Source organism: Mercenaria mercenaria, unplaced genomic scaffold (genome assembly GCF_021730395.1).
Source record: "Mercenaria mercenaria strain notata unplaced genomic scaffold, MADL_Memer_1 contig_2062, whole genome shotgun sequence".
Classification (NCBI taxonomy): Eukaryota; Metazoa; Mollusca; class Bivalvia; order Venerida; family Veneridae; genus Mercenaria; species Mercenaria mercenaria.
In genome coordinates, this window is record NW_026460095.1 from 1,928 (window position 1) to 27,086 (window position 25,159).

The window sequence follows — 25,159 nt, forward strand, 5'->3', positions numbered from 1 at the left end:
CAAAAACATAACTCCATCCTGCTTTTTGCAAGATTTATGGTCCCTTTTGTACTTAGAAAATATCAGATTTCTTGGTTAAGTTTTATGTCTAGGTCAACTTTTTATGCCCCCCCCCCCTTCGAAGAAGGAGGGGTATATTGTTTTGCAGATGTCGGTCGGTCTGTCGGTCTGTCTGTTGGTCGGTATATATGTAGACCAATCCGTTTCCGGATGATAACTCAAGAAAGCTTAGGCCTAGAATCATGAAAGTTGAGAGAGAGGTTGGTTATTACCAGCAGATGACCCCTATTGATTTTGATATCTGTATGTCCAAGGTCAATGCCACAGTGACACTGAACAGTAAATCGGTTTCCGGATGATAACTCAAGAACGCTTAGGCCCAGGATCATGAAAGTTGATAAGGAGGTTGGTCCTCATTAGCAAATGACCCTTATTGATTTTGAGGCCAGTATGTCAAAGGTCAAGGTCACAGTGACCCTAAACAGTAAAACGGTTTCGGATGATAACTCAAGAACGCTTGGGCCGGGCAATAACTCAAGAAAACTTAGGCCTATTGTCAAGAAAATTGATAGTGAGGTTGGTTATGACTAGTATATGACTCCTATTGATTTTGAGTTATTAGGTCAAAGGCCAAGGTCACATTTGCCAGGAACAGTTAAACGGTTTCTGATCTTCTTGTCCAAAACCACAGGACCTAGGGCTTTGATATTTGGTATGTAGCAAAATCTCGTGGTCCTCTACCAAGATTGTTAAGATTATTTCCCTGGGATTAAATATGGCCCCACCCCGGGAGTCACATTGTTAATATAGACTTATATAGGAAAAAACTTTGAAAAACCTCTTGTACAAAACCACAGGTCCTAGGGCTTTGATATTTTATATATGACATCGTCATGTGGTCCTCTACTTGGATTGTCCAAATTATTCCCCTAGGGTCAAATATGGCCCCGCCCTGGGGGTCACATGGTTTACATAGACTTATATAGGGAAAAACTTTGAAAATCTTCTTGTCCAAACCACAAAGACTAGGGCTTTGATATTTGTAAGGTAGCATCATCTAGTGGTTCTCTACCAAGTTTGTTCAAATTATCCCTCTAGGGTCAAATATGGCCTCACCCCGGGGGTCACATGGTTCATATAGACTTATATAGAAAAAAAAACTTAGAATCTTCATGTCTATAATCAACATCATTCAAATTTGGACCACATGTATCGTTTGAAGTGGCAAGATGAACCTTGACATGAGTTGACCTTGATCTTGACCTAGTGACCTACTTTCACATTTCTGTAGCTACAGCCTTCAAATTTGGACCACATGCATAGGTTTGTGTACTGAAACAAACTTTGACCTTGTTATTGACCTAGTGACCTACTTTTTTGAAGGTACAGGCTTCAAGTTTGGACCACATGCATAGTTTTGTGTTCCGAAATAAAATTTGACCTTGATTTTGACCTAGTGACCTACTTTCACATTCCTCAAGCCTTCAAATTTGGACCACATGCATAGCTTTGTGTACCGAAATGAACATTGATCTTGAGACTGACCTAGTGACCTACTTTGACATTTCTGAAGCTACAGGCTTCAAATTTGGACCACATGCATATTTTTGTGTTCAGAATTGAAATTTGACATTGATTTTTACCTAGTATCTACTTTCACATTTCTCAAGCCTCCAAATTTGAAGCACATGCATAGTTCTGTCTTCTAAAATGAACGTTGACCTTGAAAATGATCTAGTGACCTATTTTCACATTTCTCAAGCCACAGCTTTCAAATTTGGACCACATGCACAGTGTTTTGTACCGAAATGAAATTTAACCTTGATTTTGATTTTGAGCTAGTCTTGAAATTTGGAACAGAAAAAATCGCTCAGTGGTCGGTGCCAAGATAACTCTGTGATCTCTTGTTAGGTTAATAGGTTAAAGGTCAAGGTCAGATTGGACCAAACCAGAAGAACTTTTGTTTACAGTGAGCTTATATTTTCTGTTCTTTGTGCAATTACTGAATGCATCAAGGGGTGCATTTCGTGTTCGACGAGCTCTTGTTCTCTTAAACTATCAAAGCTATTGCTTTGAAACTTGCAGCACTTGTTCACCATCATAAGCTGACTATGTACATCAAGAAACATAACTCCATCCTGCTTTTTGCAAAAATTATGGCCCTTTTTGGACTTAGAAAATCATGAGTAGGACAATTTTTCTATTATACGAAAAAGTCAGACGAGCGTCAGCACCTGCACGGCGGTGCTCTTGTTTAAACATTACTATTATGGGTCCAATACCTTAAATTTGAAACTCATGAGAATTGGTCAGAATGTTTGTCATGATAATTTATAGCTCAGGTTTGAATCTGGCCCATGTGGGTCAAAATCTAGGTCACCCAGTCAAATTAAAGAAAAAGATTTTTAACACTCTAGAGGCAACATTTATGATCCTATCTTCATGAAACTTGGTCCGAATATTTATCTTGATGACCTCAAGGCCAAGTTTGAATCTTGATTATGTAGGGTAAAAGCTAGGTCATCCAGTCAAAGCGAAGGAAAAGCTTGTTAACACTCTAGGGGAAACATTTTTTATTCAGCCTTCATAACACTCGGTCAGAATGTTTGGTATCATAAAGTCTTGTACGATTTGACTCCTTGTAATGTAGGGTCAAAAACTAGGTCACTTGGTGAAATCAAAGGAAAAGTTTGTTTATACTCTAGAGGCCACGTTTTCGGCTCCAGTCTTCACGAAACATTGTCAGAATGTTTTTTTTTATGAAATCATGGACGCGTTTTAATCTGGGTCATGTGGGATCAAAATCTAGGTCACTAGGTCAAATGAAAGAAAGAGCTTGTTTACACTCAGGTCATATGTTTTGGTCAAATCTTTATGAAAATAAGTAAGAATTTTATTTTTGTCTCCATTAAATTTAGGACAGGGGAAGAAACATGGTTACTAGGCCATATCAAAAATAAAGCACCAGAGGCCACATTTTTGCTCATTTATGACCCTATCTTCATGAAACGTGGTCTGACTATTTATCTTGATTACCTCTAGGCTAAGTTTGAATCTGGACCATGTGGGTTCAAAAACAATGTCACCCATTCAAATTAAAGTAAAAGCTTGTTTACACACTAGAGGTCTCATTTATTACCCAGTCGTCATGAAACTTGGTCAGAATGTTTATCTTGATGATCTTTAGGCCAAGTTTGGATCTGAGTCATAAAGGCCACATGTATGATCATATCTTCATGAAAATTGCTCTGCTTAATTATCTTGATGACTTCTAGGCCAAGTTTGAATCTGGATTATGTGGGTTCAAAACCACGGTCATGAACGGGAAAATATACATACCCATTTCAATTGCGTATTTCATACCTAAACGTGAAGTTCGGTTAATGTGTACTATTGATATTGAATAAGAGGTAATTTATCTTTCATTGTGTACCTGTCACATTTTTTCAATATTCCTTACTTGAGAGAAACAACGCGTAGTTTATAGTTTTTCAAAGTTACACAGAAAACTTCGTTGAACTCCCCTAGTGAAGTGCCGGTCTAGATTACAAAACCATTCTGATTGGCTAATGTGAAAATTTATGTCAGCGGTTGTTTTACTACAAGCGCTCGCTAATATGTGTATATGTGTGCAATAAGAATTAAGTAAACAGTACAGATGTATACAAATGCATGACTTCAACTTCAGAATCATATATTAAGATGAATTTCATTCATCACTTCGAGTTTTATTGTTAAACTGTGAATGTTTTGCATTTTGTTTTTGTTTGTTTACATTTCGCCTAACATGTGTACACTGCTGTGACCTCTAGACCGGATGTTCAATAGGGAAGTTCACGCAAGTTTTTTCTGTAACGTGTAAGAATGCATAAAATGTGTAGGGTATCTCTGCAATATGAAATATTCAGACAAAGTGACTGATACACGATGTAAGATAAATTATCGCTTGTTCAATATGCTGGGTACCCGTTCACCGAACTGCGCGTTTTAGGTGAGAAATGTACGATTGAAATGGGTTAGTGCACTTTCCCGTTCACGACCATGGTTCTTATAGAATACCTAGGGGTAAGGTATACAATGTACAGAGACATTTTCTCTCTGTTCTGGTGCCAGTGCTACATTTTGCCTTGTATGTTTAAAGACTCCGTATTGTATATACTTGTATATATCTCTCTTTTAAATAAAAGTTTTAGCAGTTTACTGCATATATGGGCACATTGTAAATAATATGGAGCAAACGTCACCGTGAATGAGACTATCTTATATTTGTTAAACAATATAGTATCACCACATATCAGGCAACACAGAAATGTCTGATAGCAATGTGGGAATATAATATCATATTACTCCTCAGATTTTTGAGAGGTTAGAATTTCAATGTGATATCAGGCCACTTTCACAGTAACTATCAGATGGGTCATCAAGTTTTTCTGATATTTTCAGAAAAAATCGGATTGACCTGCTTGATTTGTAAACAACTTTTAGTCGACCAATCACGACGAAGCTGCTGACAAGGCCGCTTGAGCCAATCAGAGCTCGCCTACTATATACGTGGTTCGGCCGAAGAAAGTAAACAAACTAATTTTCTCAAGTGATATTAGACTTTGTCGTCTCTGTCAGCCTCCAGATATAGTATTTCAATTAAATGTAAGTTTTATTAATTAACATAGAATAGAATGGGGAAAACAAATAGCATTGATACGCTGCATAGTAGTGGCCTAACACATATAATTGCTGTTTTAAAAATAGGACTGTCATTTCTATCTGTAGTTTTTAAAAGTAAATATATGTGATTAATTTCTCATCATATTCCCAACTCACTGGGGGTTAGTTCGACCTATTTTGGGCTGTGAATTATGGCACACACTCTTCACGTAGCAAATAAAGTTTAGTTTATTAATTGTAGTTATGCTCGCTCATATGGTTCTTAACCGGTGGCGAGGGTAAACAGCCTCAACAGACACACACACGCACACAATTTATAACCCTATCGTCCTGAGACTTGGTCAGAATGTTTATCTTGATGATCTTTAGGCATAAAGTCCACATTTATGATCCTATCTTCATAAAACGTGGTCTGAATATTTATCTTGAAAACCTCAAGGCCAAGTTTGAATCTGGATCATGTGGGTACAAAACTAGGTCATTCATTCAAATTAAAGGAAAAATTCGTTAACACACCTTAGGCCACATTTATAACCCTATCGTCATGAAACCTGGTCAGAATGTTTATATTGATGATCTTTAGGCCAAGTTTGAAACTGGTTCATATCGAGTCAAAAAGCTAGGTCACCATGCCGGATCAAAGGAAAATTTTGTTAACAATCTTGAGGTTACATTTATATCCATATCGTCATGAAACTTGGTCAGAATGTTTATCTTGATGATCTTTAGGCCATATTTGAAACTGGTTCATATCGAGTCAAAAAGTTAGGTCACCATGCCGGATCAAAAGAAAATTTTGTTAACACCCTAGAGACAAATTTTAAGTTTGAAACCCATGAGAATTGGTCAGAATGTTTGTTTTAATAATTTCTAGGTCAAGTTTGAATCTGGATCATGTGGGTAAAAAACTAGGTCACCTAGCCAATTGAAGGAGAAGTTTGTTAACACCCTAAAGGCCACATTTCTGATCCTATCTTCATGAAACTTGGTCCGAATATTTATCTTGATGATCTCTAGGCCAAATTTGAATCTTGATTATGTAGAGTAAAAGCTAGGTCACCCAGTGGACACATTTTTATTCAATCTTATAACACTCGGTCAGAATGTTTGGTATCATATTTGTATGATTTTGACTCTTTTTAATGTAGGGTCAAAAACTAGGTCACTTAATGAATCAAAGGAAAAGATTGTTTACATTCTAGAGGCCACCTTTTTTGCTCCAATCTTCACGAAACTTTGTCAGAATGTTTGTGTTTTTTTTTAAATAAAATCATGGACGCATTTTAATCTGGGTCATGTGGGATCAAAAACTAGGTCACTAGGTCAAATGAAAGAAAGAGCTTGGTTTCACTCAGGCGACATTTTTTGTCCAATCTTTATGAAAATTAGTCAGAATATTTGTCTCCATGAAATTTCAGACAGGTTAGAAATAGCTCCGGTTGGCGGAAAGACTTTGTAACTAGGACAAATCGAAAAAAACACCATAGGCCACATTTTTGCTCCAATCTTCATGAAACTTGGTCAGAATGTTTATCTCCTTGAAAACTCAGACGAATTTGAAACTAGGTCATGTGTTTTCAAACCTTGGTCATTAGGTCAAACATGTTTGTTATGTTGTGTTACTTTGTCGAGCGACTTAGGGTCCTCTTGTTACTATAAAGAGTTAAAGATTATAAATATCATTGTTTCTTTTTTTTGGTCCTTGTATTTGAGGACTGTTTTCAATGAAATGGTCATTTTATTTGTAAAATGTATCACAACCTTGATGTATTAGGCGGTACATTGGTCCTGAAACAAAACAAAATTTGTAATTGCCAATTCTTGAATTCAAAGAGGATTTCAAGGATGGCGGTCGGTGCTCTATTTTTAAGTTACATTATGTCTGTCCAATTATCCTTGAAAAAAAAGATATTTTTGAGTTAAATTTTTTTATGTTGCTAGAAGATTCAAAAATCAAATTGTAATGAGCTCTAAGGATAAAATTATGTGTATTTTCTTGTCATTAAGAAGGAAACATATATACACTCAGAAGATGCTCCACTTGTTACTATTCATACTTTGTTTAAATATACTAACCATAATTATCAAATATCAAGTCTAAAAGCAATCCAACAGCAAAGAATAAGGCATTGGAGCCAGAATCTTTCATTATGTTCAAGCCAGAATATTTTATCAAGCAAATTAAAAGTCATTATTTCTTGTGCAAAGTAAGGGAGATGATCCTGTGTGGTTGGTTCGATATATTTGAATTGTAGGTATTGCTTTTTCCCCCTTATATATGGCAAGTGTAATGATAACAACAACGATCGTTTAAAGAATGTTTTCTTAAGTAACTAAACTGGTTCCAAATTAATATGATTCCTACATTTTCATATCTGCCATATGTATTCAAAATCAGTGTGTTTAAAAGAGCTGGCCCTTCTTGTTTCTAAATGAAAAAAATAACCTATGCCTTGAACAAATTTAAACCACGGAACTAACTTTAAATTTTCTAAATCATTGGCAACATTGTTGAAGACATGCTTGATTTTTTTTCTAGGTTGAATTTGTGTGTCTCTTTTATATTTTCAATTTTGCACTTATTCAACAGAGACTCGTTTCCGCCTAAACAGTTACTGCCCCACCCGAACCCACCCACGAGGCAGATATTTCCATATGTACCTTTAACCAGTGAAATAATAATATATCTGTGTTTAATCTAATGGTACATGTAATTGGTTAAAAAAACGAGGCTGTCAGACATCAGTTTTACTGGTCGCGATTAAAAAAAAAAAAGAACAGAAACGTAAGCATTTGTTTAAATTGCCGTTTTTGTATCTTTGACCTTTTCCCTGCTGTGTTTCTAAAATGGACCGGTCTATCGTTCAATTTGGCCATTACCAGTTATTATTCAAGGGGTGTTCACCGAAAATTTACTGACTAAACAGCGAACAGTGCAGATCATTGGTCGCAAAGGATAAATCTCTTGCTGCCAGCAGACTTAAGGTTAAATAACATTATTAAATCCTAAATTCAACCAAATTTCTTTTCTAAACATATGGTTTTCAATATAAATCATTGCCACTTGGTATAAATAAGTTTTATTGACGTCCGATTGCAATTACTTAGTATTTTACACACATATTAGGTGGGGGCAGGACCAACTCTTTAAAAATTAAAACTCTTTTGAACTATAATGATTTTACTGTTTCTATGGCAACCGTTCGTTTTTGAAAAGGACTACCATATTGTTGATAATCAGTCTTATCTTGGTCAGTTTTAGTGATAAAACAATCAAATGGTATCAAAATGGAGCTTAGACATTGGCCTTAAATAGCAGCATTTTTATGCTAATTAACTAATTAACATATTCATGAATATTAATGAGATTGCAACAGAATGACAAATTTTTATTAGAAAAGAAGTTTTTCTAAGTTTTAAATCAATTTAGATGTACCAAACATTTTTGATTTGTTATGAAAGTCTCTCAGTATTTTCTTATATATTATTTTTAATACTGATGATATTTTTTTGATCCAATATAGGTATCTTTAGTTAATTTGCATAAAATTAATTACTACCACAACCAACGTCTCAGGAAACAAGATACCACTAAAATCTAATAAAATTATATAATTAATTGCAATCAATAAAATAACAATTATATGAGCTGTATTGTTTGGAAAAATAGTTTAAACAACTATTAGAAGAAGGAATCATTTCAATAACCTTGTTTTATTACATGTACATCAATTATTTTGAAAATATAGATCAGACAGTTTTGACTCTCAGTGTTTTCTAGAATAGTATTTTGTTACTCTGAAGGTAAATATTTTTTGCCCGCCATCATAAGATGGTGGGCTATTCAAACCTCTCTGCGTCCGTGGTCCGTCCGTCATTCCGTGCCCGCGAAATGATGGTTAAGTGACTGCATAACGTGGAGGGGGGCGGGGATTTTGACAAAACTTTGTCAGAATGATGTAGTGGTACTCTTGTTGTGTCCCCCTGAAAATCAGACTGGTTCAACAATATTTGAGTGAGTTATGGCCCTTTGTTTATTTTTTTTAATTTACATAGATTTATATATGGAAAAACTATGAAAATCTTCTTGTCCAAAACCACAGAGCCTAGGGCTTTGATATTTGGTATGAAGCATCATCTAGTGGTCCTCTAGCTAGATGATTCAAATTATTTCCCTTGGGTCAAATATGGCCCCGCTCTGGGGGTCACATGGTTTATATAGACTTATATAGACTTATATAGGGAAAAACTTTGAAAAAACCTCTTGTCCAAAACCACAGGGCCTAGGGCTTTGATATTTTGTATGTGATATCATCTAGTGGTCTCCTACTAAAATTGTTCAAATTACCCCCTAGGGTCAAATATGGCCCCGCCCTGGGGGTCACATGATTTACATAGACTTATATAGGGAATAACTTTGAAAATCTTCTTGTCCAAACCGCAAAGCCTAGGGCTTTGATATTTGTAATGTAGCATCATCTAGTGGTTCTCTACCAAGTTTGTTCAAATTATCCCCCTTGGATTAAATATGGACCCGCCCCGGGGTTCATATAGACTTTTATAGGGAAAAGCTTTTAAAATATTCTTGTCAATAACCTACAACATTCAAGTTTAGACCACATGTATAGTTTTGAGTGGCAAGATGAACCTTGATATGAGTTGACCTTGATTTTGACCTAGTGACCTACTTTCACATTTCTCAAGCTACAGCCTTCAAATTTGGACCACATGCATATTTATGTGTACCAAAAAATACTTTGACCATGACATTGACCTAGTGACCTACTTTCACATTTTTGAAAGTACAGGCTTCAAATTTATACCGCCAGCATAGTTTTGTGTTCCGAAATGAAATTTGGCCTTGATTTTGACCTTGTGACCTACTTTCACATTTCTCAAGCTACAGCCTTCAAATTTGGACCACATGCATAGTTTTGTGTACTAAAATGAATTTTTATCTTGGGATTGACCTAGTGACCTACTTTCCCATTTCTGCAGCTACAGGCTTCAAATTTGGACCACATGCATATTTTTCTGTTGTTCTGAATTGAAATTTGATATTGATTTTTACCTAGTACCTACTTTCACATTTCTCAAGCTGCAGCCTCCAAATTTGAAGCACATGCATAGTTTTGTATACCGAAATAAAATTTGACCTTTAAATTGATCTTGCGACCTACTTTCACATTACTCAAGCTACAGCTTTCAAATATGGACCACATGCATGGACCACATGCACACTGTTGTGTACTGAAATAAAATTTGACCTTGATTTTGACCTTGAGCTAGTCTTGAAATTTGGAACATTCAAAAATGGCTCAATGGTGGGCGCGAAGATCACTCTGTGATCTCTTGTTTCTACATTATGTATTTTAGCTTATTTGCATAAAATGAATCTATACTAAAACAGGCATCTCTGGAAACAAGATATGATTAAAACTGAACAACATGATGAAATAAACTGTGATCAACAAACTGATATGAGCTATATCATATGGAAATATAGTTTTAATACTTATTTGTCGGATGAATTTTTTGTAACATACTTTACACATGTTACGTTACTATTCCAGTAATCTTGTTTTATTGTATGGTTATTTTCTCAAAAATAGTAGAGGAATATTTAATTATCAAGTTATAAAATACTCTAAAAAAATATAATATAGTTTCATACTACTCAAGCAATGAAATTTTTTCCGTAACGGCACTTTAAAATACGTTACCGCTGTATTTTTCTGTATATAGGAAGACATTTGAATAACTGTTATGTTATCAATATTATGATATAATTGGTTTGTTGAAACTTTGAAGTATTAATTCTAACATTCATTCTTTACTTTTGTCAACCAAGAAATCATCTGAAACATTCATTACACATTCAATGTTCCATTTTTATTTTGAATTTATGCATCTATCAATTAAATTAATATGCAAATATCAATTTCTTAATTATGTTATTCTTTTATTTGATGGTTTCAATATTGATGTCAATAAATACATTTTACATTGATCAGGTATTTTATGTATATATTCTGTATATATTAATTATGTATACATCCCTGCTAAAATCAATACATAGTAGAGTTACAATTTGGGGATGCCTTTCATGGAAAATGAATTTTTATTGGAATATTTATCTTTGTTTTGTGTGATTGTGAAGTGTATCAATACAGTTATTTACGTGAGAAATAAGGCATTTTCTTTTTGGAATTTCAGAAACACGTGCATTGTATTGAGATATTTATGGGCTTAGTAATAATATATTCAGCACTGAACAAAAACTAAAAACCAAAAGGAAATTTTCAGGTACTTTAAGTAATCTTTAGATTTAAACTTATCAATTTCCAAAACGCCGACAAGAATGTAAACAATATAAAGTGTTTGAATACCAAAATTGTTTAGAAAACAAATACTTAATGCTATTCAAAAGTTATAGGAAGATACTGAGTGCCTTCTGAACGACATTTCAGAGTTGCTGAAAACATTTTGTTTTAGACTTTAAGCAGATCCTTTAGAAACAAAGAACGCTACCAAGCAAACAAATAGCAGACTCAATTGGCTTAAGTCTGTTTATGAGAGGTAATGAAATGCCCTCACGCCCCTAGCAAAAGCTTGAACAGTGTTTTGTTGTATTAGATATATAGAATTAATTAGTTAAAATCTGAATCTGGAGGCAGATAAAATATCTGAAAAATATGAATTACATACAATTTATGGCAGAAGTGTTACAGGAATCACATTCTGCACGTCTGTTACCTAGGATAGCATATTTTCTCTCCTAGTGGTTAGCTGGTATGAATTATCTGTTGCTTTATAACACACTATTTATAAAATGGAAAGCAACTGACAAAAGACTATACAATTTAAAATGATAGAAATAGTTTGTACATTATGTCGTTCTTGTAAATGTTGAATTGAATGCTGTCAAAAAATAAACAAGCTACGTCAAAAATGATGTCCCGCCAAATTGCACGTCGACGTCAATGCATTCGCGCCAAAAAAAAGGACATTTTATAAAATATTATATAAAATAACACTGAAAGACTTTAAGACCAGATCAAAGCTTAGTGGTGTATTTAAATTGATTTGAAACTTAGAAAAATGTTATTTTTAATAAAATGTTGTCATTTTGTAACATTCTCATTAATATTCATGAACACTTAATTAATTAACATTAGCTGATTTAAAAAATGCTGCTTTTTAAAGTCAATGTCTTAGCTCCATTTTGACACCATTTTTATTACATTATTACCAAACATGACCAAGATATGACTGATTATCATCTATATGGTTGAACGGTTGCCGCGGAAACAATGAAATCATATATAGTTCAAAAGAGATTTTTCATGGGAACATTTCTTTTGTTTGAGTTGGTCCTGCCGATCAATTTGGTACCTATGAAAAATGTCTAGGGTGTGGGGTGTACCTTTTTTGTACCTTATTGGCCCCTGTACTATATATTTTGCCTATTTCCAAGAACACAATTAAACTGAATCTGCTGTTATTTGGCTTGGCTGCATTCTATGCTTCCAAATGGTCTTCTTATCGAGTTTTTTTTATAATTGAGCTTCGATACATGCACAACAGTATTTAATTTGTAATCTGCCTAAACTGTTATAACAACCCATCACTTCCGCTAAACCTTCATACATGTTTCAGTGTAAATCATTAAGACATCCCGCTACCAAATTTTCAAAAATGTGACATCTGAAGTAGTTAAACAGTTGCAAGAAATCGACCGCATCGCATAAAAACGGCGACGTCGGAAGAATCCGTAGCGCAACAGAAAGTCATTATGTTCTATATAGATAACGGCATAACTCCCCAATAAACTAAGAAGTTGCAACATTTTAAGAGGTAGGAAAATGTTTCGCGGACATTAGTGTATACACAACATTGCATAATTTCTACGCGACATTCAGAAATCATGCAAAGATCACGACTGAAAAGCTGCAAACACGAGAAATCGCAAAGGCCGACAAAATATGAGAAGTGACTGAAATTACAGGATGCTGCAACTGTACAGCGATAATTATACCGACGATTAGTGAAAGTCGCGTGCTTTGTGCGATGCGCTACTCGGCCATTGAAAGTGTATTGTACATGCACGGGGAGTAACGAGAGAAAAGATACATCTGTCCCTTGAACATTCAATATTATCCATGTAAGGTGCTATAACGTTTTTATCATATACTGTGAGCAATATATGTTTCCTTAGTGCTTTTTTCAATTTTGTTTCCAAGATTAGCTGTCACAAGACTCGGGGGGAGATGCAGGGGTTGGGAGAGTAGGAGGGGTGGATTGTGACGGCAAAAAAGTCAGAAATAAAAGAGCTTAAACCTGAAAATAACTGTCCCTTGCACATCTGACTTTCTGAAAGGCTTCACTTTTACATCTAAAGTATAGGTCAAAGAAAGGCTTGTAGTATCTTAATTAAAGTATAAGTGTTTATTCGTATGATACAACAAGCCGTAAAACTACTAAAAGTACATCTCTACTATAAGCATTTGTTTGATTTATTACAGTCCTGGAAATGAAGATGAAAAGCCAGTATACAAAAAGCTGAAGAGGCTGGATTGCCTTGAAAGTAAGTATTATTTTAAAAGAAACACTTCACGCAAAAATATTACTACATGTAAAATTTACATCTGAGAAAATGCCAATCTTTTCACTTAATCGCAGACGTAAATAGATTTTGTTATGGTTTGACAAGAATTAAATTGCATTCAAAAATATTTTGAGTTAAGTTGTATTTCTGACGTAAGTTTTTACATTTTCTCGTTACTCAATGTATAAGCAATCTCAAGTCATTTATAAGTTGACCCATAGTATTCTAAATCAGTATAACAATAACAATTTGAATAATAACGCAAGGACATGGCGATGGCTGTTGTATCCAATAAAGTAATGCAACGCTTTAATAATGGAAAGGGTTATGACACAGGTCACCGACTTAGCAGCTGGACAATACACACTTTCATGTTTGAATTTGTCTCACATGACATGTTGATTATCCTTTATGGACTTTAGTTACTTTGGTAATTGTTTTTCGTTTTGATTCGTCTGTCCCTTCCTGATTCGTCGGGCCCTTAAATGTGTTTCTACTTCAAAAGATAATAGGTAAGGGTAGATTTCTCGGAAACACAGAGCACCAAAAACATAGCCACGCATATGCCTAGTAGGTCCACAAGAAAAAGAAGCTGTAATGGAAAAATATAAAGTCGTTTAATGGTTATAACTGTCATCATTTTTGAGTCGGCTAAACGCTGTCAAGCGTTTGACGAGTCCTTGCTATCGCCCGATTTCTCATTCTTAAATGGCCTCACAACACAGCGAAATGATGTAGTTCCATTAGATTGTCTCTAATTTCAAAGAGTTCATTGATCGAATGAAGTTCATTTATGTCAATCATATTTGCTATGACCAATATACGATGTAATCTGTCATATTTATGACTTGTAATTGTGCAATACTCGAATAAAGCCACGTATTTTCTTCCGCGGTAACTCATTAAGCATAAACACGCATAAAGATTCTGCGGGATTTGGTAATACATTTGCGCATATGATTATGGTGACGAATTTTATGCCGTTTTGTCACAAAATAGCAAATATGATGTTCACAAATTCAAATAAAAACTGCATATTAACTTATTAGCCAAATTATCCATTTGTTACCCTGTCCGTTTCAAAAAATAATCTTTAAAATCATTGCGTAAATAACAAATTTATTGCGCTGTGCATGTTATGAATTGCGCAGACTTACAAAGCTTGCGTAACATCCAGCGAAAGACAAAATATAGTTCCAGAACATACTGCTAGTATTTCATTAAGTGGGTACCTCTGAAAGCATTTGAATGTCTCTTATTAAAGAATTTACCACATCGATGAAATTTAATTATGACAGCTTCATTTTAAATGACCCAAATAAGATGCAGTACGTTAATTCTTCCGCGAGACTTCGCGGATGAATCCAAACTACATTCTGGACACTTGTCGGCGAACACGCGTGACCTGTTTATAACAACGCTTCTACGACTTTGCGTGGGTTGAATTTTGCAGTCAATAAAAGGATAAATTATCGGAAGAAGAAGCTCTTACTGGTTTGTTTAGTTACTACTGATATTAAAAATGATTTTGTTTCTGATTTTTCGAGAAATAAACAAATCGGCGAAACATTAAATTGTATTTTCTTGTAGTTTTTGAAATCGAAAGTAGATCGTCTATGTTTGGCTGCTTTGACGAAACGAAACAACGTTTTTATGAAAAGATTTAAATAAGAGGTAATTTAACCGTAAACTTCAATGTCAGATACTGCCAATTGCTGCTAAATGTCTTCGTATCATCACAATTTGTAAAATATATTGTTGAAACTGGAGAAAAGTGTAATCGTATCCGGATATAATATTTTGGGTAAATATCGAGCTGTGTTATGAAATTTTAACATTTAAGTAACATACATGATAGATGTTATTGTAACAGAAATGATTCTAGAATTTATTTTTATTACACCTACATATAATCTATATCAGACTCATATTCTAGTCCTGAGGCATGAAGTAGAAAGATGAAGTGACAGTCATACTTCGGATATTGTAATACTAGAAAGAATCTAGGTAATATTTAGAAATTGAAACAGAAGATTTTCAGTTAAAATCTGTATCAAGGCTGTATCAAGGGTCTACATATTCAAAAATTTCTTGTGGTAATACCCCAAACCCTTCTTGCAGGAGGGGGTATCCTCCCACACCCTTCCCCCATATTTCCACTTTACAGTTTGATACATTTGCCCTTTTACCACCTGCCGCAATGCCCATTTCAAAATCTGACTGCAATTTAAAGCGGAAAGAAACTCCCCTCCCCACACCCACCCTGCTACCGACCACGTAAAAATGGCTCAAACTTTTTTTCTGCCCAGTCTGGGCCTGTCTGTCTACATGAATCAAAATGGATAATTGAAAGTGGATGGACTTCGGGATAACAGACATGATTTTTAAGGGGTTAACAAGTCTGAAATAGAATAAATGATAGTTTTAACTAAAAAAGAACTGCATTTATTAATATCGGTTACACTATATATTGACACTCAGCAATATTTACATACATGTATCTCTAAACGCAAAAGTAAGTATACTTTAAATTGACATCACTTATGATATGATTGAACAATACCTAACATATGACAAGGCTATCGCCAGACCCATTATAATATTTGTAAAATATCAGTTCCTTCGTCTATCCGTTACAAATTGTATGTGGCAATCCGCGCTGTAAAATTTTAATATTATAAATTGTCATATTCAAATTTTATCATGTGCGAATATATACCAGCCGATAATTGCCTCTTTTGGCAATGCCGGAGGCAAATGTTTACTGGAAAATATATAAAGTCATGGGCAGTATCTTAGTGTCAGCTGTCAAATTGTAGTTTGTACTTTCAACATTTTTATTTCTGCGAACCACTCTTCAATTTTAGAGAAATATATTGGGTTTAAATACTTGTATAATGTCAATCAAAGTTTTACTAGGCATCAACCGAATGTTCATTTCATTTATTGTAACAAAATCTCTCTTTAGTTTGGGAAAAAAACTAAAAACAAACTGAAACTGGTAGACTATACTGTCAGTACATCAATCATTAGCCGACTCAGGCCCTTCAGGCCTTTGATTCTTTTTGCATGTGCATTGTGTATATCCAGTAACACCAACATACGCAAATAACATTATTCGCGCAAAATATAATACTAAAATGCGAATATAAATGGAGGAAATTGCTACTTAAGAACCACACGGTGAGTAAGTTTGCCAATATCCTTTGTGCTAAACAGAGTGGAATCAATTGAATAGGTGCATACGGCTGCAAAGACATTGTGCTTCAACCGGAAATAAGTAGATTCTCCAGAAAATCATTGGTTTTTAAGATCATTCGTGAGAATGACGGCCTGGGAATCGTTTCGAAGGCGGATTTACTTTTTGTTGATGTTCATTAATACGGTAATGCATATTTTACCCCGTTTTATAGGTAGTCGTGTAGGTAATTAAAAGCTAATTAAAGGACTTGTGACATTTAATAATATGTGCATGGAAGACAAGCATAACACCAAAAATGGAAATTTTAAGTATCAAACCATTAAATCTCTACAAAATTCGGTACAGTAGGGGTTTTAACTTGTGTTAACCTTTATGTTTTAAGCTTCTTAATTCATATAAAGTACGATTACCATGATTTACATGCCATATTTGGATGGTTTTATTTTAAATTATTGTTCTGTCAGTATATGGCGCCGTACCTAAGAGGCACATGACGAATATTTCGATTACAAGGAAACATATTTTGACCAGTTTCCGCTTTCTCGCAAAAAGGCAGATGCTATCGTTGTTTACGGTAAATCCGTATGTCAAGGATGTTTACTAGGACAGATGGCGAACAAGAGCTCCGCGACGCGAGACAGTATATGCTTGTAGAGTTCTACAAGTAAAATTTAAAATAAAACATTTTGGGTTCTAGTTAGGAAGTTTTGGATTAATTACAATAGATTTAAGTGTGTGTGTGTTTGAGGGGGTGGGGGTGGGTGCTGGGTAGGTAGGTAGGTAGGCGTGTTGGTGGATGGGTGTGCGTGCGTGCGTGTGTGTGTGGTAAGGGGAGGGAGGGGGGTTCAATGTGCATAGTTGAAATCCTCAAATTGTTAAAGTCACAACCTTGAACGGTGTTGATGTGTGCTCCGGACACGAACTACAAAGAACAAATTTGACATTGGCCTTATTTCGGGACAATTACCATTGACCTCGTAAGCAAGTGCATGCGCTCAACTACAATATTGCAAGAAAATAAAAATAATTGTTTTGGATGTGGATGGGGATGTTATGTAGATTGTTGTACTCCTCAAATCACCTCGTCATCAAACATTTACATTCTTAGCTTTAAATCAACATCATGTATAAATTTGAAGTTATGCTCCAGTCACAAAGTACAAAGGATACCTACAATATCCTACCACCGAAGTCCATGCGCTCTGCACATTGTCTCATTGTAACTTACCTTTATGACAAGTTTGAATATGATATGGTATTAAGTTATGCTTTGGACAGAACATATGACAGATATATTTAACCTTGCTGTGACCTTAACCTGTGTCCTACTGACCTGGTTTATAAACTCTGCAAATTGTCTTATCGCCATCTACCTACCTGATGGATATGCCTATACTGATGTAAATACCTTGAATGGTCATTACGTTATTCTCTAGACACAAAACGTGAAAGGCAAATCTAACCTTTGAATTCATTTATGAACATCTGATCGTCACCTACCTTTTATGCGGATGCGCAGGCTGGTCTAGATCCATGATGGTCGCAAAGCCATTATGTTGGTTTTCTCATGGCGAGGCTCATATCGTGATTTTCAGCTTTGATTGTGGAGGAAGATCTCATGTGCCTCTCCGTGAATTATTTCATCACGGACGGGCACCTGAATAGAACCATCGACGTTTCGTTAGCCAGCTGGATGGCTTCAACACATGAAGAATTAAACGCCGAGAATGAGATTCGAACCGCCATCGGTGAGGGGCAAAATTATGGTTGCACGGAAAGGTTCTGCTTAGGTAATCTACATCTTAAATATTCGATGTAAAATTGAAAGTCCACTATTTTTGAAAAGATTTACTGACAAAACACAACTAAAAATGACACGTGTTAAAGAAATAGAAAATATTTGCAACTGTACTTGATGAGAATATGATTATATGATTCACGCAAGCTCAAGCCACCATTTTACCAAATATTGATGCCAATAAACCATAAAGATCAAAATTTTAATACTAAAATTACATTTTGATTGTAACAACGAAAGGCTTTGTTAGTGTGTTTGTTGGCATAAAATAATATATTCAGATAATGTCTTTGTCATACGTCTCCATGGAATATCGACATAGAATGACACAACACTAGTAATAAATTATACCATCCCTAATAACATATTCGGCAATCGACTTTATATGAATGAAGGATCTTGAAACATAAGATAAATGCAAGTCAAAACCACAACTATACCGAACTATGATGCCAATATCCCGAAAAGATTAATGGTTTTGACACTCAGAAATCCCGTTTTTTTGGTGTTACTCTGATCAGGCATGCACATAACTCGGTGTCACCTTATAAAAGTGTATGAAACGCATTCATTCTATTTCCTTTCATTATTAAATGTCACAAGTCCTTTGAATCCTTTCATTGGCTACCCGACTACCTACAAAACGAGGTAAAGTATACATTACTGTATCACTGAATACCATCGAAACACTAAATCCGCCTTCAAAACGATTCCAAGGTCGCCATTCTCACGAATGATCTTTAAAACCATTGATTTTCATAAGAATCTACTTATTTTTGATTGAAGCACAGTCTTTGCAGCCGTATGCACGTATTTAATAGTTTGCACTCTGTTTAGCAGTCAGTTTACTCACCGTGTGTTCCTTCAGCGGCCGTTTCCGCCATTTATTTGTGCACTTTAGTGTTATATATTTCGCAAATGATCTGTTATTAGCGCATGCTTGTGTTACTGCATATACACGGTGATGTGTAACATGAGCATTTCTATTATTTTCTTATCTTGCTATTATAACATGTTAAGAATATGCCTGGTCGCACTTTCCTGTAACATAATTTGTGTTAATGTGAGACTGTTGTGCGTTAAATGATCATACTGCAAAGTGATGTTTTGCAAATAACTGCCCCAAGACTATAACCTTGTATGTTCATGTATGTTTTTGTATTGTGTCCATTTGTTTTACTTTGTATGTGGTTTTGTATACATATCTTTAGTGGGCACACGGCAGTACCTGTACGAAATTTTACAGCTATAAAAGACCCGTATTTTGTTCAAAATTACAGTCATGATAATTTCAATTTTACACCTGTAGATTTTATATAACAACATTGATTTTATAACTGTAGATTTCAATTTATAGCTGTAAAACGATTGTTGAACAGGTCGACTTATGCAAATGAGACATAGCTGTAAACAAACTTATAGCTATAAAAATGAAAAAAAAAAAGTTACAGCTGCAGATATGCTTAAAACTTACAGCTGTAGAAATATAACATGTGTTGAAAAAGAGAAAATTACTTTAAGGGACGAAAGCAGAAGTACAAAAAGTTTTAGGATGAATTATAATTCTCTAGAAAGGGTAGGAATTACTACACAAAAGTTATGTCCCGCAAAAATGCATTAAAGATGGCTGACAGTAAAAAAGAAATTTTACAGTAATTTTGAGACATAAACATTTTGCATCTGTAACTTTCAACTAAATTTTTACAGCTGTATTTTTGAGACCTGCAATTGTTTTTACACCTGTAATTTTTAACTGTATTTCTGGTAATTCTTCACTTACAGGTCTTTTACTTACAGGTGTAATTTCAAAATAAAGGTCTTTTACAGACGTTTTATAGCTGTAAAACAGGAGGCACCTCTTTTAAGGGGAAACATTTTTGGAATATGGAACGTGACTATTACTGTTTTGGTCCTTTGTAACGCATATCTCTTTTGACAGATATATCTCCTGCTAAACGCAGTTTGTTGCCAGACGTTTCCAGAACTTCCTTGGAATCATGTAAGAGGAGAATAGGTATCTACTTTGTTGTCTCCTTCACTTATACAGAATTATGAAATTAAGACAAATTCAGTCGCACGTTATATTAATATATTCATGATTTCCTACAATAATATTAATTACTCAGTTTAATGGTGTGAATCTTAACTATTGCTTTAAACTAATCATAATATCTCTTGTTGTTACCGTTTTTTCTTTAAATACTTTTTACAACAGAAAATATAGTTCAGACAGGTCCAATGAATGTGTCGTAAGGTCTTTACTTAAGTCCCCTCACTCTCTTCACACATTTTACACATGCGTGCCCGCTTAAAAGACATATCAGTACATATCAGTGATTAAATACAATAATTCACTTTCAGATGAATCAAATTTAAAATCAAGGAATAAGCAGGAGCAAAGAGGCGTAAGTGGGCCAACAGGAAGCACAAATGGTTTACTGGTAATTCCAACTTGCTAACAAATAGTTTCAACTTTTACACGGCTGTTTCGCGATACTAAGTCGTCGTGTTTGTGCTGTTTTCAGGTCCGAGAGCTGAAATCAAGATACAATAATTTAGCTTCGACAAAAAACTTAACACTTCGTGTTTTTATGTGTATTGTTTTTGAGTTAGCTGTAGTGCTTTCAAACTAAAACAAGTCTCAAACAAGTAAAGATTGTCAATCCATGATACCACTAGCCGTCCTTATATAAACACTTCTTATGGTGTGAGTTCTGAAAATGAAAATTCCGTCTTCAATTTTGCATTTATTATTGTTTAAGAGTATATTATTTGCTAACAAATATATATTATAAGAGATAGGAATAATAAGGTCGTACTTTTCCAGTATAGAGGAGTGAGTGCTGTATGCAGAGAAGTAAAGTGGCAGAAATCATCACGTGATATTAGGCCCACAGACTTACTAACAAATTAAACATACGCATGTTTTCCTCAATACTTTGACCAAAAAGTATAATCAATTGCATACTCTGGTTAACGCTACACAGTAATGAACAAATATTAGTTCATGCTGTAAAAAACGGTTAATAAAGTAGTAACTGCATGGACTAGCGGAAACACACTGTAAACTGACCTAACGGTTAGGTAACTTTAAACTGACATAGCGATTAATACACTATAATCAGACCTAGCAGAAACACGCAGAAAACTTTCCTAACGTTTAATAGACTTTAAACCAAGCTGTAGCGGTTGACAGACTACACAGTTTCAACCAATTCCACTTTAACAACCACTTTAATCATAGACAAGCGACCAATAACTATTCTAGATTAAGGTATTTTTAATGAAAGTTCGATATGCTTTTGCAAGATATTATGGCCGCTGATCTTATAAAATCTACATATTTTTCTTATATATTTTTGAATATATTTTTAGGATTTGCAGCTCAGATTACAAAGAAATTTCAAGATGTTGAAGGAAAAGATGGAACCGACTGGACTTGCAGAAAAATTTCACAAGATGGGAATCTTAAATTCGAAATCAGTTGAAAATGTACAAAGCGGCAGTAGTCGTGAAAAGAAGAATGAAACTCTAATAAAGGAGATATGTAATATTAAACCGGATAGCAGGAAAGATGTTACCTATGAAATGTTTGTTTCATATTTGGAAGAAACTGGGCAAGGAAATATTGTATCCGAACTAAGACAAAGCATGCACAAGCGCCATATCCTAGGTAAATATATTTTCAGTGTAGATGCAATTCGTGCACTTAAAACGTTAAGGAGAGGTTGTCTAGAAGTTAATGTGTCATTTGCTCAAACATTGTTTCAGCACTGCTTCAAAAGGTTAAAGCTTTTATTTACAATCAAACTTAGATATGTTAGTATGACCAAAAGCCTACATTTTATTATATATATTCAAAATATTACTCAGAATTTTTAGGTTTTATCGTAAGTAAAACTCTAGAAAAGATATTTTAATAATATTTGAACGAGGGGTAAGTTTCTTGGCGACGTTACGGTTTTATTTCTCCTCGAATTTAAAATACACTACTGTAACACTTGAATTAATGATGATTTTGTTTCATGGAATATGTAGACATTATTGTCTGATTATTCATTATCCATTATAAAATTGGTAATGTTATCAAACTGTTTAAAATGTGACTTCGTAAAAATTCATATAGTACTTGCAATATGACGCATTTTAAATGTCGTTCCTTATGTGACCTTTTGAAATTCCTATTTGTACATTGTCTGTCTTCAGATTAAAGTACATCTCTTTCTCACAAAGAATCGCGAAGTCATGATAACACTTTATTTATGTGTTCGAAAAAGCCGATGATTGCAAAAGAGGCATCGATCATGTTTATAACAAGATTTAGCTTTGTAAAAAGGTTTCTTCTAGTACTTCTTTTAAGAATTCTGTAAGTATCATCATGTGATTAAAACCGATAAATATAAATTGTGTGTACTTGTATACGCAAGCAATTACATATTAACGCAAAAAAAGGATATAGACATGTAAAAATGAAAGTAAGCATTTGCAACTTGAAAAACATTTCAGTTTGAAAACATCACGAGAACATCGATTACTTTATTACGTGTTTATTTAGCGGGAGATTATTTTAAGATATCATGCATATTCATCATATTTATCTACATTATCAAAATATTTACTTTACGGTTTATTCTCTGTACATGTACGAGATTTTATTCCATGTTGGCTTGTTATTGATAACAGATTGACTTGCGTACGCATAAACACATACTGACAAAGAGGCGGCGTCATATTTTTAATCGGATGCATTTGACAGTATCCTTGTATCAAATATCTGCTTAGTCAAGAGTGAAATGTAACCATACGTGTTCCTTCTCTAGAGAAGGAGTAATATTTTTTGTGTGTTTCTATGTGTTATCTATAGCTTAAGAAAAGCTTAAGAAAAGCACATCGCACAGTTTCTCGGTACGACAAATATCCATCGGGATATTTTATTGATATAAATTGCTCAGCCCACTATCTTTCACACTTACGCCCTGATAGATGTCAAATATATTTCCATTTGAATTCTATAGGAGCTCCACATATTTTGACGTGCATCGCTTTGGCGTTTACTTGTTACTATGACTATCAGAAAATATTAGTTGGACGGCAATAGTAAAATCTCTATGCAAGAAGCCTCATACTAGAAAGTATATTCAGTACAATTTTCAGTGTGGTATACTGTAGTATAAAATACAGTAGCTTGAAGAAAATATTATCAAACTACCCAAGGTTACATGATTCGCACACTTTTATTGCCAATTCCGAACAACTAATCACCTTAATCATATGAAGATGACAATATAAAATATATAATGTTGCAGCATATTTTCATATAAGATGGAACTGTTAAGCTTGATTTGCATAAAAGAAGTTCCGATATGACTACACTAAGCCCGTGAGTCTTAAACTTATACAAAAACTAAATATCTATGCATTGACTGCCTGTGCCTGCATACTAGCTACAATGTTATCATATGCTATCAGAACATATTGTTCTGACTCATTTGTCTTTACTCTACACAACCCTTTAATGTCAGGCTGCCTTAACTATAATAACTATAACCTTTCATATGTTCCTGAGTCAACAAGCGCATCCATTAGCATGTTCCAACTTACACATCGATAAATGACCGGGTATTTTGTGATTGTTTAAAATATATTACACTGTCACGCGTTATCTTTGCTCTTAAATCTTACCGAATAACTAATTATTTGTGTGAAGATTGTGCTTCTATGTTGCTATATCCTCAGTGATTGTGTGGCTTGCATCCAGTGAATGTTTTGATAATCTATTTTCTCTATGGATATACATGAGACATTGCCTGTCGTTCATCTGTAAAGTATACCTACACTAGAAAACAATTATTTGATATTCGATATACGGTATCGGACAATAGGGGATTATGGAAACTAGACCCTACAGCAAGCCCTCTCACTTAGCTCAGTAAGGAGAGCGTTGGTCTATGGATCGCTGGGTCGCGAGTTCGATCCCCGGGCGGGACGTATGTTCCTCATGACGATTTGATAAAAAACATTGTGTCTGAAATCATTTGTTCACCACCTCTGATAATGCATGTGGGGAAGTTGGCAGTTAGTTGCGAAGAACAGGTTTGTACAGGTACAGAATCCAGGAACACTTGTTAGGTATACTGCCCGCCGTTACATGACTGAAATACTGTTGAAAAATCGCGTTAAACCCAAAACAAAAGACCCTGCAGCATGTAGGATAATAAACTTACACAATATAACATGTGAAAAGAAAACGCACAGAAGTGAAGGAGATGCTAAAAGTAACGTAATTCTTAAATAAAATGGTGTGAACTTTAAAACATTGATATACCCTAAGAATTTCAATCAGTACAAAAATATAAGCAAATAGTTTTCCTGCATTACTCTGAACTGTAGATCTGTTGTGAACAAAGATGATTTTTAAGCCAATACCTTAGGGATCAGAAAATAGATTTCTTGCATACAAAACGGAGATTTCCCGTATTTTTACCGGTGCTGGAAAAATTCATCTTGTAAGATGACTCTCGTGCTTTAAATTACGTATTACGAATTACATATATGGAGAAGATTTATGTAGTTATTTATATTTTATTTAAAAAAAACGGAATATAAATCCAATACCTTGACAGTTCCTCTTTGTTATTGATAGTATATTATTTCTCGATTCAAAACACGCTATTTCATCAAAAAAAAAAATAAATAAAAAAAAATAACATAACGTTACGCTGCAAGTGATAAAACAAAACCGGAACTAAACATTGTTATTTGTATTGAAACGTCATGACGTCTTTCCTGTTTACGGACGTTGCTTTCCCGTGCTTTGTTTAAATACGCTGCTATAAGAAATAGTTCCAAAAAGAAAGCCGTTCGATTGGTTTTATTTGTATCATTA

General features: G+C 34.5%; 1 protein-coding gene across 1 annotated transcript in view; it reads left to right on the forward strand.

Annotated features, from left to right (window-relative positions):
• Positions 1 to 4,449: 4,449 nt before the first annotated feature.
• Positions 4,450 to 25,159, forward strand: part of LOC123564469 (uncharacterized) — a 51,328-nt gene continuing 30,618 nt past the window's right edge. The window contains exons 1-5 of the mRNA XM_053533140.1: positions 4,450 to 4,647; positions 13,191 to 13,252; positions 20,213 to 20,287; positions 20,635 to 20,714; positions 21,649 to 21,946. Of these exons, the coding sequence (XP_053389115.1) occupies positions 21,682 to 21,946 (265 nt within the window). The 5' untranslated portion in view covers positions 4,450 to 4,647; positions 13,191 to 13,252; positions 20,213 to 20,287; positions 20,635 to 20,714; positions 21,649 to 21,681. The remainder of the gene's footprint in view (positions 4,648 to 13,190; positions 13,253 to 20,212; positions 20,288 to 20,634; positions 20,715 to 21,648; positions 21,947 to 25,159) is intronic.